The sequence below is a fragment of the Taeniopygia guttata genome, chromosome 23 (genome assembly GCF_048771995.1).
Source record: "Taeniopygia guttata chromosome 23, bTaeGut7.mat, whole genome shotgun sequence".
Lineage (NCBI taxonomy): Eukaryota > Metazoa > Chordata > Aves > Passeriformes > Estrildidae > Taeniopygia > Taeniopygia guttata.
In genome coordinates, this window is record NC_133048.1 from 5,852,138 (window position 1) to 5,870,370 (window position 18,233).

The window sequence follows — 18,233 nt, forward strand, 5'->3', positions numbered from 1 at the left end:
AAACCAAATTGGATTCTGCTAATTACAGGACAATTAAAGCCCAATGGAGTCACTCAGGTGGGGGCCCTCAGAGCCCCCCGATGTTTCCCACTCCCCTCTGGGTTTTCCCTGAGCTCCCAGTCCCGGGGCAGTGGGAGGATCCTCAGGGGGGGATTTTTGGGGACCTGAGTCGCTGCTGCCCAGCCCGAGGTTCAGCTCCATTTTAGGCTGAATTTGGCTGTTTTTCCCTCCTTTGTCCCAGTAACCCCCCCCGCCCCCGAGCCCCTCCCGGGCTGTATTGGAAGGTAAATGAGGGGGTTTAGGAGAGTCTGAGTCTATTTTTGAGCGGGGAAACTGAGGCTGGTTATGTCGGCCCGGGAGTGATTCCCGCAATGCTCGAAGGTTTTCCCCTCCCATCCATCCCTGGGTACCCCCCAGGCGTCCCAAACACCACCTCGGGCTCCCCCCAGCTAATCCTGGGTGCTCCCAACTGCCCCCAGACCCTCCAATCTCCCCCTGGATCTCCCCAGTCTGCCCCAGATCCCCCCACACGCACCCCGGGCTGACCCCAGCTTGCCCCAGTTCACTCCTTTACCCATTCCAGTGCACCGCAGCTACCCCAGCCCCTTCCACCTGCCCCAGTCCCTCCCCATCTGTCCCTGATCGCCCCCGAGTCTGCCTCAGGTCCCCCCTGTGCATTCCCATCCGGCTCCCCCCATTTAACACACGGCCCACCTCATCTACCCCAACTCCCCCTTACACCCCCCGGTTCTCCCCTCACCAACCCCAAGGTCCCCCAGTCTGCCCCAGACCCCTCCCAAATGTCCCCGTGGTCCCCCTCATCCACCCCACGTCACCCCTCATCCATCCCCGGCTCCCCCAGCCTGTCCCCACGTGTCCCCGCGTGTCCCCCACGCTCCTCCCACCCACCCCAGGGTCCTCTCCATTTTCCCAGACCCCCCTTTCCATCTGTCCCCCAAGGTCCCCCCACCTACCCCAGGGTCCCCCAGTCTGCCCCAGACCCTCCCCCCGCATCCGTCCGGGTCTCTCCCATCTCCCCCACGTCCCCCCATCTGTCCCAAGTCTCCCCCAATCTCCCCCAGCGCCCCTCGGTGCCCCCGGGCTCCTCCCCCGTCCCCTCCCGCTGTCCCCGGGCCGTGCGGGGCCGTGCGGGGCCGTGCGGGGCCGGGCCGGGGCGGGGCGGTGGCGGCGGCGGCGGCGGCCCCGCACCCATCGCCCGCACCCACCGCCCGCCTCCCGCGGGCGGCGGCAACAAAGGCCCTTCCCCGCCCCCGCCGCCGCCTCCCGCCGCCTCCCGCCGCCGCCGGCAGCGTCCTTGCGGCAGGAAGATGCCCGGGGAGGTGCCGCCGCCGGCGCCCCGGGGGCTGCGGAGCCTCCCGCTGCTGCTGCTGCTGCTGCTCAGCGCCCGCGCCGCGCTGGTGAGTGCGGGGCACCGGCACCGAGCGGGGGGTGAGGGGAGGGACCGGCACCGGCACCGGGAGGGGGAGGCGGGGACCGGCACCGGCACCGGGGAGCGGCACCGGTACCGGGGAGCGGCGGCGGGCGGCTCCGGCCCCGCGGATGAGCCGCCGTGGGCAGCGGGGTGGGACCGGCCCCGGCGTCGCGCGTGGATCGGTACCGCGGGGGACGGGGCTGTGCGCGGTGCCGCCGGTACCGTGCAGGGGCCGGCCCCGGGCGGCGGCACCGCTCCGGAACCGGCCCCGGTACCGTGCGCGGATCGGCAGCGGGCGGGGGGCGTGGGGCCGGCGGCTGTACCGGGGAGGGACCGGCCCCGAGCGGGGTCTGGCAGCGGCAGCGGGCGGGGGGCGGCACCCCCGGGCACCGGGACCCGCACCCCCCTGAGGGGTCCCCCGGCTCCCGGGGGGCTCCGTTCCCCGCCCCTGCCCCGCGGCAGCCCCACGGTGCCCGCAGAGCCCCCCGAGCCCAGCGCTGCCCCCGGGGCCGTCCCCTCCCCTGCGACCCCCGGGCGGTGCCGTCAGGGTGGCGGCCGTGGGGAGGGGGCTGCGGGCAGCCGCCGTTTGAAGGTCGTAGGGAAACACGCCTTAAAACCCACCCGGAGGGGCGGAGAGGGAGGAACCCCCCTGCCGCTGCTCGGGGGCAGCAGGAATTGTCCCCCCGACCCCCCCTCCCCTCCTGCATCCCCAGCCCCGATGGGGCGGGGGGCGGCAGAGGCAGCGCCCGCGCTTCCCCTTCCATGTGGCCGGAGGAGAAGGGGCCGGGGGGCTCCTGGCACTTCCAAAGCTGCTGCTCCCCCCGGGATCCGTGGATCCGAGGGATCCTGGGCTCCAGGGGAACCCCCTGCCCCGCCTGCTCCCTGCCCCGAGCCGGGCGTTGGAGTTTTGGGGCATCGGGGTGCTGCTTTCTGGGGGATGCTCTCCGGGAAGGAGCCCGAGGATGCTTTTCCCTCCCAGCCCGCGAGCAACGGGAGAGGCTGCTGGGGAGGAAGGCTGCTCATCCTCCTCCTCTCTTGAGGAGGAGAAGAAGCCCCAGGGCCTGGCTGCTGCATTGAATCGGCCGGAGCTCATCGCCCTCCTCCCGGGGCTCCGGTTTGGGGTGCTCCGGGCTGGCTGCCCCATTTCTGCACCCGGGGCGTTCTCCCGGCCCTGCCGGCAGCGCTTCGGCCCCTCTGGAGCAGAGACAACTTCAGCGTCTCTGAGGGGACGTGAGACACTCCTCCAGCGCCTCTGGCGAATTTGCACGGCCGCTGGATCCAAGGGCACTTTGCCCAGCCCGATTTTCCCTCTGCCACGGATCCAGGGACGGCTCTGCCCCGCTGGGCACTCCCTCCGTGCCCGGTGGCCGCGGTGCTGAGCGGTGAGTGTGGCTGTGCCGGTGTGCCCGGCACCCCTGGCAGTGTGGGGGCGGCTCTGGGGGTGCTCATCCCCCCACATGAGCTTTTCCCCTTGGCTTTTTGGGAATTGAAGCTGCTGGTTACTGGAGCTGCTGGTTACTGCTGGCGTTCCCGGGGGATGTGGCCGCTCAGGAGGGGCTGTGGGGCAGTTCGGTGCCCGGCTGGAGGTGATGATGTGTGGGATGCTCCCAAGGGCTGGAGGAGCTGCTGCTTCCACCTGGATGGGTCCAGGCCTCTCCTCTGCCCCTCTCTTCCCCTCAGCGTTTCGTTCTCCTCGGACAGACTCAGCTCCTCCCCTGGGAGGGAAGCGGTGCCTCGGCACGGCTCTGGCACAGCCGCGACGATGGGATGGGGATGGATTTGGGGATTCCTGTTCCCCCAGTGGCGGCTCCTGGGCCCTGCCAGGGAACCTTTCCCGGGAGCGATTCGGGAGCTCTGAGGAGCCGGGACGAGCAGCAGCAGCTCCCGGGGAGCGCAGGGGATGGGGACAGGGACGGGACGGGGACAGGGCCGGGCTGTGACACCTCCCGGGACTCGATGCCTCCCTTTGATCTCCTGCAGTCCTGACCCCTCTCACCCGGCCTTTGGCGAAGCTGGGATGGATCCCCTTGGGACCAGTCCCTGTAACCCTTTATGTGCCGGGTGGGAGAGCTGGGGGGGACAGGGGCTGCTTCTCCTGGCGAGCCCCATCTCTGGCAGAGGGGTTTTCCCAGCCGTGCCGCCGACAGCTTTGGGTTTGGCTGTGATATCCCGAGGCTCAGGGGCTCGTCCCTGGTCCCCTTTGGAGCTGGATATGGAGCACGCAGAGAGAGGATGAGGGGGACCCGATCAGCCCTTCCCGGGGCAGGGCCGGGCTCAGCCCCTGTGGACACCCCGGATTCCCGGGAGGGGCTCCCCTCCGTGCAGGGCGTGGGTGCAGCCAGCCCTGGGTGCCCCCCTCGGCTCTGGGGTCCCCACGGTGGGGATCAGGCTGCTTTGCTGTGCCCGGCCCAGCTTAGGGATCAGCTCATTACGTTAATTACCGAGAGCGCTGATTGGCCCGAACCTTTCCCAGGTGCCTGGAGCATTGCTGGGGTGGCTCTGGGGCCGGCCAGGGCCTGGCTCCCTGTGCAGCAGAGCGGGGGATGCTCTGGATTTACTCCTGGGTTGTTTCTCTGTGGAAGGGATCCCCCTTGCCCCCTGGCATACCCCAGATCCTCCTTGGCTCAGTCCAGAGGGATAATGAGGGACACAGCACCCAGAGAGGCCCTGCGGGGGGTTGGGGTGAAGCACCCCCTTCCCCACAGGGATCTGGGGGGGTTCAGCGTCCCCACAGCTCCGGGTCCCACCAGGGCTGGCGGTTCACAGGACACCCTCCCTCCTGTGATGATTTCCAGTGCTTTGGGGTCTCCCTGGTTTCCAGCCTGGCCCCAGGCCCTGGGGGAGGGTCTCTGCTGAGCTTTGGGGGTGCTGTGGGGTTTGGGGGTGCTCTGGGTTTGGGGTAATGAGTTTGCAGGGCTCAGCCCGGCTCCCAGGGGTGGGTTGGAGCTCCCTGGTGTGAGTTGGAGTCACACGGGGTCCAGCCCGGCTCCGTTTGTAGGGACAGCCCAGCCCTGCTCAACCCCAGCTCCTTCCTCTTTCATGGAGAAACTGAGGAAAAAAAAAAAATCAATAAATAAAGGAATGGGTCCCCAAGGGGTGCAGGGTCCCCTGACCACTGTCACCTCCTACCCCGGCCGTGAAGTGCCCGGTGTCCCCAGGGCTCCGTTCCCTCGGGAGATGTGCGGCAGCCCCGGGAGACGGCAGCGGGGGCTGGGGAATGCCGGTGCGGGAACGTGAGCCGGGTACAAACCCTGCCGGGCCGGCGGGGCCCTGGGAGCCGGGCATCCTCCCTCCCGAGCCCTCGGCGGCTGTAACCCAGCCCGGCGGGTCTGTCCCGGTCCCGGTCCCTCCGGCTCTCAGGGGCCGGGGCCGGTCCCGCCCTCGCCTCTGCCCGGCTCGGGGTCGGCTTTGCCGCCGCTCGGCCCCGGGAGGCTGAGCCCCGGCGCTCGGGAGATGGGGAGCGGGGGTTTGGAGGGACAAATCCCTGCAAAGGTGCGGGGATTGCTCCCTGCATCATCCCCCCTTCCCTCCTCATCCTCCCCAGCCAGCCCCAGGCTCCCGCGGCTCGGGAGCTGCTGGGGGAGGATTCCTGGCCCTGCTCGGTGTCACCTGGGCCCTGCTGGGCCCTGCTCGGTGTCACCTGGGCCCTGCTGGGCCCTGCTGGCCCCGGAGCCACCGCCCGGCTGTGCGGGAGGAGCGGAGCCTTTCCGTGCCCCGCGCCGATCCCAGCTTCTCCCCCTTCTCCTGTGCCGTTCCCAGCTTTTCCACTCGTGATTTCTGCCATTCCCACAGGTTTTCCACCTGGCTTTTATGCCAGCCCCAGTTTTCCACCCGTGTTTGTGCCATTCCCAGCTTCTCCCCCTTGTTTTGTACCATTCCCAGCTTTCCCACTCATATTTTGTATCTTTCCCAGCATTTCCACCCATGTTTTGAGCCAATCCCGGTTTCCCACCCGTGTTTTGTTCCCATCCCGGTTTCCCACCCATGTTTTGTTCCAATCCCAGTTCCCCACCCGTGTTTTGTTCCCATCCCGGTTTCCCACCCGTGTTTTGTTCCCATCCCAGTTTCCCACCCGTGTTTTGTGCCGTTCCCTGTTTCCCACCCGTATTTTGTTCCCATCCCAGTTTCCACCCGTGTTTTGTTCCAATCCCAGTTCCCCACCCGTGTTTTCTTCCAATCCCAGTTTTCCACCCATGTTTTGTTCCCATCCTGGTTTCCCACTCGTGTTTTGTGCCGTTCCCAATTTCCCACCCGTGTTTTTTTCCCCTCTCGGTTCCCACCCGTGTTTTGTTCCCCTCCCGTTTCCCACCCGTGTTTTGTTCCCCTCCCGTTTCCCACCCGTGTTTTGTTCCCCTCCCGTTTCCCACCCGTGTTTTGTTCCCATCCCGGTTCCCACCCGTGTTTTGTTCCCATCCCGGGGAGGCCCGGCGGTTTTCCCGGCTGGGCTCGGGGCAGCAGAGCTGGAGCAGGAACCGGGAGCTCCTGCAGCCTCCTGCCTCTGTCCCCGTTAATTAATCTGACATTTAACGAGCTCCTCCTGCAGAGCAGCTCCAGGACGGAATTCCCGGTGGGAGGGAGGGAGGACGAGGCTGGATCCAGGCAGAGGCTCCTGGGGTGCAGCACCTGCCCCCCCAAACTGCTCTGGGCCTTCTGTGCTCAGGAAGGAATGGGATGTGGCTGTGGGAAGGTGAAAGCGTTTTTAGGGTTGGTTCTTTCAGGGATTTTTATTAAAATTGACTCAAAAAAAGGTTAATTCTGGGTTGGTTGAGCCAGCAGTGAACCCGAGGGTGGCTCTGCACGGAGGGGACAGAACCAACCTGGGGGGGCCCAAAGCTCCTTTTCACCTCAGCACCCCAGAGCAGCGCCCAGCTCCCTCCAGGATGGACTGGGATGGACTGGGACAGGCTGGGATGAGCTGGGACAGACTGGGATGGACTGGAATGGACTGGGACGGACTGGGATGGACTGGGACGGACAGGGACAGACTGGGATGGACTGGGACAAACTGGGATGAGCTGGGACGGGCTGGGACAGACTGGGATGAGCTGGGATGGACTGGGATGGACTGGGATGGACTGGGATGGACTGGGACAAACTGGGATGAGCTGGGATGGACTGGGACGGACTGGGATGAGCTGGGATGGACTGGGATGAACTGGGATGGACTGGGATGGACTGGGACAAACTGGGATGAGCTGGGATGGACTGGGACAAACTGGGATGAGCTGGGATGGACTGGGACGGACTGGGATGAGCTGGGATGGACTGGGACAGACTGGGATGAGCTGGGACAAACTGGGATGAGCTGGGATGGACTGGGATGGACTGGAATGCACTGGGATGGACTGGGATGCACTGGGATGAGCTGGGACGGACTGGGACAGACTGGGATGAGCTGGGACAGACTGGGATGAGCTGGGACAGGCTGGGATGAGTTGGGATGGGCTGGGACAGGCTGGGATGGACTGGGACGGGCTGGGATGTTCCCTCTCCCTGCCCACCAGGCCGGGTGTGTTTTCATCTCTGTGGCCACACAAAAGCCTCTCCCTCCTCCCTCAGCACAGCTTGGCCACGGCTCAAACTCTTTCTTTCGAGATAAAAATAACAGCAGCAACCTCAGGGCTGCTGCTTCTGCCCCGGCTGGTGGAGAAATGGGGATAATTTTAGGAAAAAAAGCGGAGAAATCTCAATGTGGGGGAGCTGGGGTGCAAATCCCCCCTGGCTACAGCCCCAGAGGGAGACCTGGAGTGGGGAGGAGGAGGCAGGAGCCAGGGAAAACTGGGAGAAGCTGAGAAAAGCTGGGAAAACTGGGAAAAGCCTCATCTCCCAGGCAGCACGGAGCACAACTTGTTGGCAAAACAGATTGTTTGCCAAAAACTGATGTTTTCTGGAGGAGGAGGAGGAGGAGGGGAATGGAGCTGGTTCAGGAGCTGCTGAGGGAAGGGGGAGCCTGGCTGAGGGTTTGGGGGGTTGGGAGGGAAACTCAGGCAGCAAAGGTCAAAAATCCAATGCAGGGCTGTGTTTTGGGGCAAGGGAGTGGGAGTTTGGGGCCAAAGTGGGCATTTAAAAGAGAAAAAATTCTCATTTATTTCTCATTTCTGCAAGTTAAGCTGGAAGGGAACAGAAAATTGCTGTGTTTGTGCCCCTGCCCAAGCAGCTTTCCCTGCAGAGGCAGCAGGTCTGGGAGCACACAGGGAGCTTTGCTTCCCCAAACTTGGTATAAATCCACCATTCCCAGCTTTTTTAAAGGCAAATTTGGGCTCCTCACAACTTTTCCAGGTGCTGGGAATGGCCGTGGTGTCCCTGCAGAACTTCTCCATGCACCCAATGAAAATCAAGTAGAAAAAGCTGGGATAATGTAATTTTTTCCTGCATTTTGGGGGGTTTTGGGGAATGGCATAATCCAGACCTTCCTTTGCCCTCTCCCTCGGGCTCCGGTGCCAGGTGGGGAGCTGTGGGGATCTCCTGGAGCTGTCAGGGTTTGCAGCCAGAGCTGGGCAGTACCTGGGGTGGCCTGGACTGCTCCAAAGCCCTGGATCCAGCCCAGTGGGAAATCCCGGAGCTGCAGGGATTTGGGGAAGAAATGGGGGATTTTAGGCAGCTGGGACCCCCTGGAGGCAGCTCCGAGGGTGAGGCTCCCTTTTGTGGTGAGGCCTCGGTGATTTTGGGGTGATTTTGGGCTTTGGTGCCACCGCTTTCTTTGTCATCTCCTCCTCATCCTCCTCCTCCAGAAATAATCCAGGATTTCATAATTCCAATTTCTTGCCCAGCTCAGTGCCCCCAGCCCGGGCTGTGTGTGGGGGCTCTGATGAGCACTAATGAAGCTCTAATTAGCCCCCAGTGGCAGCAGGTCAGTGCCCTCTGTGCTGACAGGTGTTAATTACCCTGGTGTTAATTAGGGAGAGTGCTGATGGGGATACTGGGGGTCTGTCAGGGACTCCAGGGCAGGGAACTGGGATGAAATGGGATCCTGGGCGGGGTTTAGTGGCCAAGGGGCCTCCTCACCCCCCCAGGCTCCTCTGGGATATGGGAATCCCATCCCATGGGACACCCAGGCTCCGAAATCCCAGATGCACCGAAATCCTGGATCCACCGAAATCCCAGATCCACCGAAATCCCAGATCCACCGAAATCCCAGATCCACCGAAATCCCAGATCCACCAAAATCCCAGATCCACCGAGTTCCTTGGCTCTGTTTGCCCTGGAGGAGCCGTTTCTCCCCATTTGCCAGTCATGAACTGGGGAGGGTGGGAGCTGGGCTGGGCTCCCCTGGATCCTGGGATCGGGGGATGGATCCTGGGATCGGGGGATGGATCCTGGGATCGGGGGATGGATCCTGGGATTGGGGGATGGATCCTGGGATTGGGGGATGGATCCAGGGATTGGGGGATGGATCCTGGGATCGGGGGATGGATCCTGGGATCGGGGGATGGATCCTGGGATCTGCATCCTGGGATCACCCTCTGGCCGTGGCTCCCGGGATCCCCGGTGACCTTGGACCCCAGGAGTGCCCCGAGGGACATTTCCTGCAGCACTGGGGGCCCGGGGCTGGGCAGGACCCCTGGATTTTGGGCTGTTCCCAGTGCTGCAATTGGGGTGGCCCAGTCACTTCTCCCCCTTTGCCCTCCTGCCTTTAATTGGGATTAGTTATTTATAATTATTTATAATAATTGGTATTAATTAATCCTCCCTCACCTCGGAGGGCTGTCCCTCTGCATGGCCAGACCTGGCAGGGTGTCCCCAGGTGTCCCACAGATGTCCCTAAAGCCACCAGGGTTGATGCCCAGGGAGGTGCTGGTGGGGTCTGTGGTGGGGTGCCGGGTGGGAGCAGATCCTGGATCTGGAGCATCCTGAATCCCTCATTTGCCATGGGAAGAGCTCTTCAGCAGCAGCCAGGAGGAGGAGGAGGAGGAGGAGGAGGAGGAGGAAGGAGAGAGGGAATCCATCGAGTGCAGCGTGGCCGGGTGGGCAGGGAGGGACACTGTCCCTCCCAGGGATGTCCCTGTGTCCGTAGGGCCAGCAGCTCCAGATCCAAGAGGAAATGGGAAGTCCTGGGAACTCCTGGGAGTGGATGGGGCTGCAGGGAGCAGCAGCTCCGGCTCCTCTCTGCCAGCCACCACAGGAGTTTGGGGCTGAGCTGGGACTTTCTGGGGCTGCCTGCTCAGGGAGCTCCTCCAGCCCTGGAGCACCTGGGAATTGTGCAGGGAATAATTCCTGATGGGCAGGGATTATTATTATTATTATTATGCATAATAATTCCCTGCTGGGCAGGGATCTGGGAGGAGCATTCCCGTGGGCTCTTCTGTGCAGGTTCGGACCAAGAGCTGGTAAAAATCCTTTGTTTCTCTGAGGGTTTGGGGATTTTGTTTTCCAAGGAGCCTGAGGTGAGGCTGAGGCTCTGCCTGGGATCATCCCAGAGGCAGGGGAGTCCCGGGAACCCGACTGAGGGGATTCTCCTGCTGATTTTCCTTCTGATCCCACTCTGACATTCCCAAGTGCTCTCACCAGCTCCAGCCAAGGCTGGGATGTGATCCCAGTGCCCGAACTCCTGGATGAAACCATTCCCGAGGCCAAGCCAGGCAGCTGCTGGTGCTGCTCGAGATTCCAGGGCAGGAAGGGCAGTGGGATTGGGAAGCAGAGCCGGCTCCCAGCCTGTTCCCATCCCTGCACCCAGCCTTGGTTTGGGTGCTGCTGCCCCTGGGCCTCCCTGTGCTGGAGTTTTCCCGGTGGGCTGGGTTAGCCCAGGATGTCAGGAGCAGGGATGGGAGAGGAGCAGGGATGGGAGAGGAGCAGGGCTGGACACTGAGGCTGGCAACAAGGGACCATTTCACCTCTCCTGCTCCACTTTGGGTGCTCCAAGAGGTGCATTTCCCGTTCCCAGGAAATGTTTTTGGAACACCGGGTGCCTGGATTTCTGTGAGGAGCTGCAGAGCAGCAGCTGGGCTGGCCCTGAGCCTCTCAGCCTCATCCTGTTTGCTCTGGGTTCGGCCTTAAAACCCCAAACTGCCCCCAGCCCCCGGCACAGAGAGATTCCCACTCGTTCTTGCCACGGTCAGGGAGCAGCGGGATCGGCACCCCAAAATCCCAAAATCCCTGCTGCAGGCAGGGCAGGGCCGGATCCCTCCCGGCGCAATTCCAGCTGCTCCCAGGCTCCAGCCGGAGTTTGCCTGCAGCTATAAATACCTCAGCCCCCGGAGGGTTTAGGCTCTATATTTAGGTTCCTGCAGCACAAAGCCATATTGCACGGAGGCTGGGCAGTGGGATTTCCTTCTAGGAACTGGGGGGAGGAGAGGACAGGAGCAGAGGGCTGTGATGGAGCCTTTCCGTGTGGATCGGGGCTGGATCCTCCCCTTGCAGCCGCTGTCCCATCCCGGTGCTCCAATCCAGGCGTTTCTTCCCCCAGACCTCAGCAGAAGTTGTTTCCTGAGCGTGGAGGGAAAGGAGCATCAAACATTTATAGGCCTCGTGAATCGTCAAGGAAATGCCTGGCTCTGTTAAAATAGCAGCAGCAATTAGAGGAGAGGAAAAAAAAAAGAAGCCAAACTCCACATCCAGGGCTCGCGTGGGGTCCCAGCGCTTCCCTGTCCTCAGCCGGGGTCACAGCTGGGGAATGGGACAAGCGCTGAACCCCCAAACCCGACCTCGTGCCACTCCAAACACATCCCAGGCTCGGTTCTGACCTGAGCAGAAAGGGCAGTGAGAAGTTAGTTGGGTTCCTCCTTCCTTGGAGGCTTTGCAGCGGGGTCGCTGCTTCCTGCCCGCCCCTGCTCACTCCTAACTGGGGAAACACCGACCCCGAACTTCCCCGTGCCTCGGTGGGTCTGTCTGTGGGGTTTGTCTGTGGGGTTTGTCTGTGGGGTTTGTCTGTGGGGACTGGTCCTTCCCCTCACCCAGGGGGAGGTGAAGGAAAACAGCCAAACCCCGAGGCTCAGGGGAATTTTCCTGCTGCTCTGTCTGACCCAGGATCTTCCAGAGGAAAATCCGCTGTTTCTCCAGCGGGCAGCAGGGCATGAGGGTCACCCACACCTGCTCAGCCTTTACACTTCCCTGCATAAAAATCAGGGCTTTGGTGATTTTTCATTGTTTTTTTTTTTCTCTTTAGCAAAGGTTAGAACCTGAATGAGGAGCAGAATGAGCTCTGGAGTGAGGAGGAGGTGCAGGACCCAGGGCTGGGCAGGATTTGGGCTCTGCCTGCCCCAGGGATTTGGGAACTGGGGCTTGTCTGGCACAGCTCAGAGCTGGTGTGGAGAAAAGGAAAGAAAATTCTTGGAGGGGAAATCCAGGGAGGAAGAGCAGGGCTGGAGAAGCAGCCAGAGGGTGCTGGGGGGTGACGGCCACAGGGACCTGGGGGGACAGATTTTCAGGTCCTGCTGAGGTGTTTGCCAAGGAAGAGAAGAACTCAGCTGGTGGGAATGAAGGTGGACTTGAAAATGAGGGCTCAGGAATTGGGAACATTGCTTTGGGAACAGCACTCCTTCCCAAGGGATCACCCGTGCCGTGGAACCCACGGGAAAATCTTCCCTGTGTGAAGTCAGAGCTCAGGGTGCTTCCTTCACCCCCTGGGCTCTGACAGCTTCCATGGTCCCATCTCTAAGATTTTCCTTCTGGCTCCAGAGCTGGAGGTGTTTTCCCAAGCACAAGGTGGGTCCTGCAGCTCTGGGAGGGGAGAATTTGAGGAAAACCTGGTGTGTGGTGGGGGATGGTCATGGCAGGGGGACAATCTTCCCTGCTCTTCACGGGGCCTGGGGCATCTCCCTGGGGGAATCAGCTGAGGACGAGGTGGAAGGAGCAGCTTCTCCTGCTGGTGGCTGCCAGGGAATCCCCGGGCTCCCATTCCCTTGGCATGGAGCTCTCCCTGCTCTCATTTCCCCCGGCTCTGCGGGGTTGTGGGTGGGAAGGGTTGTGGGGTTGGAGCTGTGGGGCTGCAGCCAGGCCTGGCTGGGGGGTGTTGGCCTGGGATGTTGGGAGCCAGTCCCATGTGGGGATCCTGGGACACACACCTGGATGGGAATGCTGGTGCCTGTCCCTCTGAGGGATCCTGGTGCCCGTTCCCACGGCAGCATCCTGGTCCATCTGGCATTCCCACGGCGGGATCCTGGTGCCCATTCCCATGTGAGGATCCTGGTGCCCATTCCCCTGGCAGGATCCTGGTGCCCATTCCCACGGCAGGATCCTGGTGCCCATTCCCACGGCAGGATCCTGGTGCCCATTCCCATGTGGGGATCCTGGTCCATCTGACATTCCCACCGTTGGTGTTCTGGGCCCTGTTCCCCTCCCAGGGGTGCTGCTGTGTTGGGCGCTGCCCTGACCCCTCAGCAGAACGGGGTCTCTCCTCCCTCTTCCCCTCGGTGGCAGGACAGGACATTTCTGTCCCTCCTTTTTGTCACTTCCAGCGGTGCTCTCAGCCACGTGGCACCGACAGGAGGCCTCAGGTGCAGTGAACCCTCCCATCATTTATTTGCTCCTCACTGCTCCCAGACTGGGTCCCAGAGCTGCTGCCAGGGCTGAGTTTGGTTTTCCCTCTGCAACAATAATTTTTAATTCCCCAGTGAAGCCGGGGGTGTTGAGCAGCTCGGGACAAGTGACAGCAAACGTGTCAGGAAGGGACATCTGCACAGCAGGCTGGGGCTGCTGAAAATCCCTGCTGCTGTGGGGAGAGCAGGAGCCTCTTCCTGCCTGCCTGCATGCTGGCTGAGGGAAACAACAGGCTGGGGAATAAATATTGGCATTTCTCCCCTCGGGGACTTCCCGGTGCCATCCCCAATGCAGCCCCGCAGGTGGATGCTGTCCCTCAGAGGGAAGACTCCCAGCAGCGTGGATTAGGGTTGGATATTCTCTTTTTTTTTTTTTTTCCTTAATGGAAAAAGCCGTGTTCACACGGAAACCAATCGGTTTGTGCGGCCCTGAAGGGCAGGAGCATCCCAGGGGCTCCTGAAGAGCTCCGGCTCTCCGCTCAGCGTGGCAAAAAGGTTTAGAAAATGAAAAATGAAGCGTGGAGGGCGCGGCTGTGGAGCACAGGGCTCTGTGTGGAGGAGCTGGAGGGCTCCGGATGGATCCCCCGTGGGTGCTCCGGGTAAATCCCCAGTGGGTGCTCTGGATGGATCCCCCGTGGGTGCTCGGATGGATCCCCCGTGGGTGCTCCGGGTGGATTCCCCGTGGGTGCTCCGGGTGGATCCCCCGTGGGTGCTCCGGATGGATCCCCCGTGGGTGCTCGGGATGGATCCCCCGTGGGTGCTCCGGGTGAATCCCCCGTGGGTGCTCCGGATGGATCCCCCGTGGATGCTCCAGATGGATCCCCCGTGGGTGCTCCGGGTAAATCCCCTGTGGGTGCTCCGGATGGATCCCCCGTGGGTGCTCCGGGTGAATCCCCCGTGGGTGCTCGGGATGGATCCCCTGTGGGTGCTCCGGGTGAATCCCCCGTGGGTGCTCCGGATGGATCCCCTGTGGGTGCTCCGGGTGAATCCCCCGTGGGTGCTCCGGATGGATCCCCCGTGGATGCTCCGGATGGATCCCCCGTGGGTGCTCCGGATGGATCCCCCGTGGATGCTCCGGGTGAATCCCCCGTGGGTGCTCCGGGCTCACGGCCGTGGATGCCCCGCGGGGATGGGGGTGGCCCCGGGGCGGCCCGGTGAGCGCGGGGCCCCGCCGGGCGGGAGGAAAGTAGGTCGTGGCTGTCTGGCACGGCCGCCCCGTCCTACATATGGAAATCGGGGCTATTTGTGGCCGTCCCCGCCGCGGGGCCCCCCCGGGCACAGCCCCGCTCCGGCCCCGCCGATGCTCGGGGGATGGAGCTGCGGGGTCTCTTCCCGGCGACCCCCGCCCGTGACACCTTTCCCCTCTCCTGGGTGGGTGACTCCATCCCGTGCATCCCACTCGGCTTCCCAGGGCTTGGGGGGGTTAATTCCTCATGGAAAAACCCTTTCCCAGCTGCGCTTCCAGGCTCCTCAGGCCATCCCCTGCAGGGCTGGGTCTCCCTCCAAGGCTTCCCCCCAGCCCCAGCCCTGGGCTGCTCCCATCCCCTCCAGGCTGGGCTCCAGCTGGAAATCCTGGATTTGGCAGCATCTTAATCAACCTCGCTTTGCATTTCCATGGCAACCGCGAGGAAGGTGGGCAAGAATTCCTTCCTGTTGGACACACAGGAGCTGGCAAACACCGGGTCCTTCTGCTGGGGCAAAAAAGCACCTCCCTGGGTGGGATAATCCTAATTAAACACCAGCAGCACAGGGAAAAGGGCTGCTTGGGGTTTTCTCCAGTGTTGTCCTGCCTGTGGGGAGGGGGAACCGGTGTTGATACAAATCCGCCTGTGAGAGTCTCGAATATATTCCTGATTAACCATTTTAGGGTTCATTAGCTGTGGCTCAGCACCAGAACAGAGCCTGAAGGGTCTCCAGTAACGGGATTGGCACCGTTTTAGGGGCAGACAGGTGAGGGTTGGCTTTAGGGCAATGACAGCTCTGTCCTTTGCCTGCCACTTAAACACAGCCTGGACATGTCACCCCCACATTCCCAGGGTTTAATGTGTTTGTGGGGAGCTGGGAAGGGGCTGGAGAATCCCTGAGGGAGCTGGGAAGGGGCTCAGCCTGGAGAAAAGGAGGCTCAGGGGGGACCTTGTGGCCCTGCACAGCTCCTGACAGGAACGGACAGCCGGGGGGTCGGGCTCTGCTCCAGGGAACAGGGACAGGACAAGGGGAAATGGCCTCAGGCTGGGCCAGAGCAGGCTCAGGGTGGGCAGCAGCAGGAATTTCCCCATGGAAAAGTTTGTCAGGCCCTGGCACAGCTGCCCAGGGAGGTTTGGAGTCCCCATCCCTGGAAATATTTGAAGAATGTGACTCTTGGGGCAGGGGTGAGCGGTGACAGCCCAGTGCTGGGTTAATGGTTCAGCACCAGGGTCTGAGGGGATTTTCCAACGTTGGGGGTTTTCCAAGATCAGTGATTCCAGAATCCCGTTGATGTGTGACCTGCCTGGGCCTGGATGCTCCCTGCACCTCTCAGAATGAGAGAAAAACCCTTTTCCAGCCTCATGTGCAAAGCCTTTCAAGGTGATTTTGGGGTTGGGACGATACTTGTGGGGAAACCCCAAGGAGGGACAAACGTCTGGAGGAGCCAGTGGGGATTTCCAGGCTGGTCCATCCGGAGCAGTTCAGGAAGATATTCCCACATGTGGGACTGGTGGGGTTTGCACAAAGTACCCCAAAACCCGTTGAAGCAGGGGGTACCCCCAGCTCTGAGGGCCTGCTGCCCACCCTCCCTGCAGGGACAGGACACGGCCCCTCCCTCCACCTGCTCCAGACCCCCTTTCCATGCTGGAAATTCCCCTAAATTGTGCCAATCCTTTTGCTCTGGGAACTCGCGGCGGGGGCGGTCCCGGGGCCCCCCGTCCCCCAGCACGGGGAGGGGCTGGGGAAACTGAGGCAGCGGCTGGGAGGGAGAGGAGCCGCCGGGGAGCAAGGATTTGGGGAAAGGAGAATGACTTCAGGGCTGGAGGATGTTCCCTCTGGGAATCTGCCCCGTACCCCTCTCCTTTCCCAGCCCATCCCGGGGGGCTCAGCCTTTCCCTCGCCCCCTTCATGACCGCAATTAAGCCGACCCCAGCAAATGAAGTGGCGCTTAAGGAGCCGAATAAATCGGGAAATACCCCACGATTGCTTTCTGTGGTCGTTAAGAGGCTTTTTGCTCCCGCAGCCGCCTCTCCTGCGGTGTCGAGGGAGCGTCGCCTGGCACGGCGACAGCGCCCTGGCACAGTGACAGCGCCCTGGCACGGTGACAGCGCCCTGGCTCTGCACAGCCACCCCCAGCCCCCTCGGGACTCCTTTGGGGGCGATCCTGAGGCTCTGTAGGGCAGAAGCAGCCCCGGGTCATCCAGCCGTGGGACAGCTCCCTCCGGCTGCTGTCGCGGTGCAGGGAGGTGGTTCGTGCCCGCGGGACGCGGTGACACCGCGGTGGCCCCGAGCAGAGCGATTTGTGCTTCCTGAGTCACCGCCAGCAGAAGAGGTTTTGGGGCCGGCTCGCGGTCCCTGGGCTGTGTCCCCAGTCCCCAAAAGCTCCTCCCGGCCCCGGCCGAGCCCCGGCCGCTCCCCACGGAGCGCTCCGGGAGGAGCGGCGGGAGCAGCTCCCGGTGCGGCTCCGCCGGGGCTGCTTCCCCGGGCCCGGAGGCGTTTCCAGCCGAAACCTTTCCTTCCACAAACACCATGAGATCATTTTCCTCTCCCCGGCGCACAATGCGCCATTGTCTTGCCTCTCGCACTGGAAATCGAGCCGGGAATCTGAGCCGGAGCGCCCTGATCCCTTCCCCAGCGCCGGAGGAGCCGGGATGGGGCTCCTCAAACATCCCAAAGCCTTTTTGGGAAGGGTTTTGCCCTGGGAGACACCGAGATCTGTGGGATCTGGGGTCCTGCTGGGATCTCAGCGCCGGGATCGGCTGAGCCGGGGGGCTGGGAGGGCCGGGGCTGGCTGTAAAAAACGGGAATTGCTTTTTTTCCTCGCCTTTTCACTGTTCATGGGGCTCTTATCGGAGCGGGCAGGAGCAGCCGGGATCGGCTCTGGGCGGGAGCTGCAGCAGCAATGAGACGTCAGGGCCGAGGGTTGGGGGGACAAAAATGCCGTGGTTTTATGGAGCTGTGGAATGATGGAATGGTTTGGGTTGGAAGGGGGATTTAAACCTCACCCAGTGCCACCCCTGCCATGGCAGGGACCCCTCCCACTGTCCCAGGTGCTCCAGCCCCAGTGTCCAGCCTGGCCTTGGGCACTGCCAGGGATCCAGGGGCAGCCACAGCTGCTCTGGCAATTCCAGCCCAGCCCCTGCCCACCCTGCCAGGGAACAATTCCCAATTCCCAATCTCCCATCCAGCCCTGCCCTCTGGCACTGGGAGCCATTCCCTGTGTCCTGTCCCTCCATCCTTGTCCCCAGTCCCTCTGCAGCTCTCCTGGAGCCCCTTCAGGCCCTGCAGGGGCTCTGAGCTCTCTCTGGAGCTTCTCCTCTCCAGGGAGCCCCCCCAGCTCTCCCAGCCTGGCTCTGAGGGGCTCCAGCCCTGCAGCAGCTCCATGGGTTCCTCTGGGCTCTCTCCAGCAGCTCCAGGTCCTTCCTGTGCTGGGAACACAGCCCAAGGTGGGAGCGGGATCTGCCCTGGATTGCTCGGGAAGGGGGAGGAGGAGGAGGCTGGAGAAGTCCCTGGGAGCTCTGGAAAGCCAAACTCTGCTCCCAGGGTGCCCATCTGGGTCTGGGTGTGCAGCCCGTGGTGCTGGCAGGGATTCCCTGGGCTCCAGCCAAGGGATATTTCTGTCCCACCGGGATCTGGCCTTGGGGAGAACAATCCCCCATCCCCTCAGCCCTGCAGCAGCCGCGCCTCCTGCAGCTCCTTCTCCTGCTCCCTCTGCTCCCGGCACATCCCAGGACACAAAACCCCAAATCCCCGGCTGGGAGCGGCCCCACGGAGCCCCAGACCATCTGCTGCAGCCCTGCGCCGGGCACGCTGTGCCAAACCCACTGTGCCAAACCATCCTGTGCCAAACTGTCCTGTACCAAACCCTCTGTGCCAAACCCTCTGTGCCAAACCCTCTGTGCCAAACCCACTGTGCCAAACCCTCCCGTGCCGAACCCTCTGTGCCAAACCCACTGTGCCAAACCCTCTGTGCCAAACCCTCCCGTGCCGAACCCTCTGTGCCAAACCCACTGTGCCAAACCATGCTGTGCCAAACCCACTGTGCCAAACCCTCTGTGCCAAACCCTCCTGTGCCAAACCCTCTGTGCCAAACCCCCTGTGCCAAACCCCCTGTGCCAAACCCTCCCGAGTCTCCCAGGGCT

The 18,233-nt window shown here is 62.6% G+C and overlaps 1 protein-coding gene across 1 annotated transcript in view; it reads left to right on the plus strand.

Moving 5' to 3' along the window:
- Positions 1–1,209: 1,209 nt before the first annotated feature.
- The window catches only part of SDC3 (syndecan 3), a 50,171-nt gene continuing 33,147 nt past the window's right edge, over positions 1,210–18,233 (plus strand). The window contains exon 1 of the mRNA XM_030290239.4: positions 1,210–1,418. Within this exon, the coding sequence (XP_030146099.4) occupies positions 1,329–1,418 (90 nt within the window). The 5' untranslated portion in view covers positions 1,210–1,328. The remainder of the gene's footprint in view (positions 1,419–18,233) is intronic.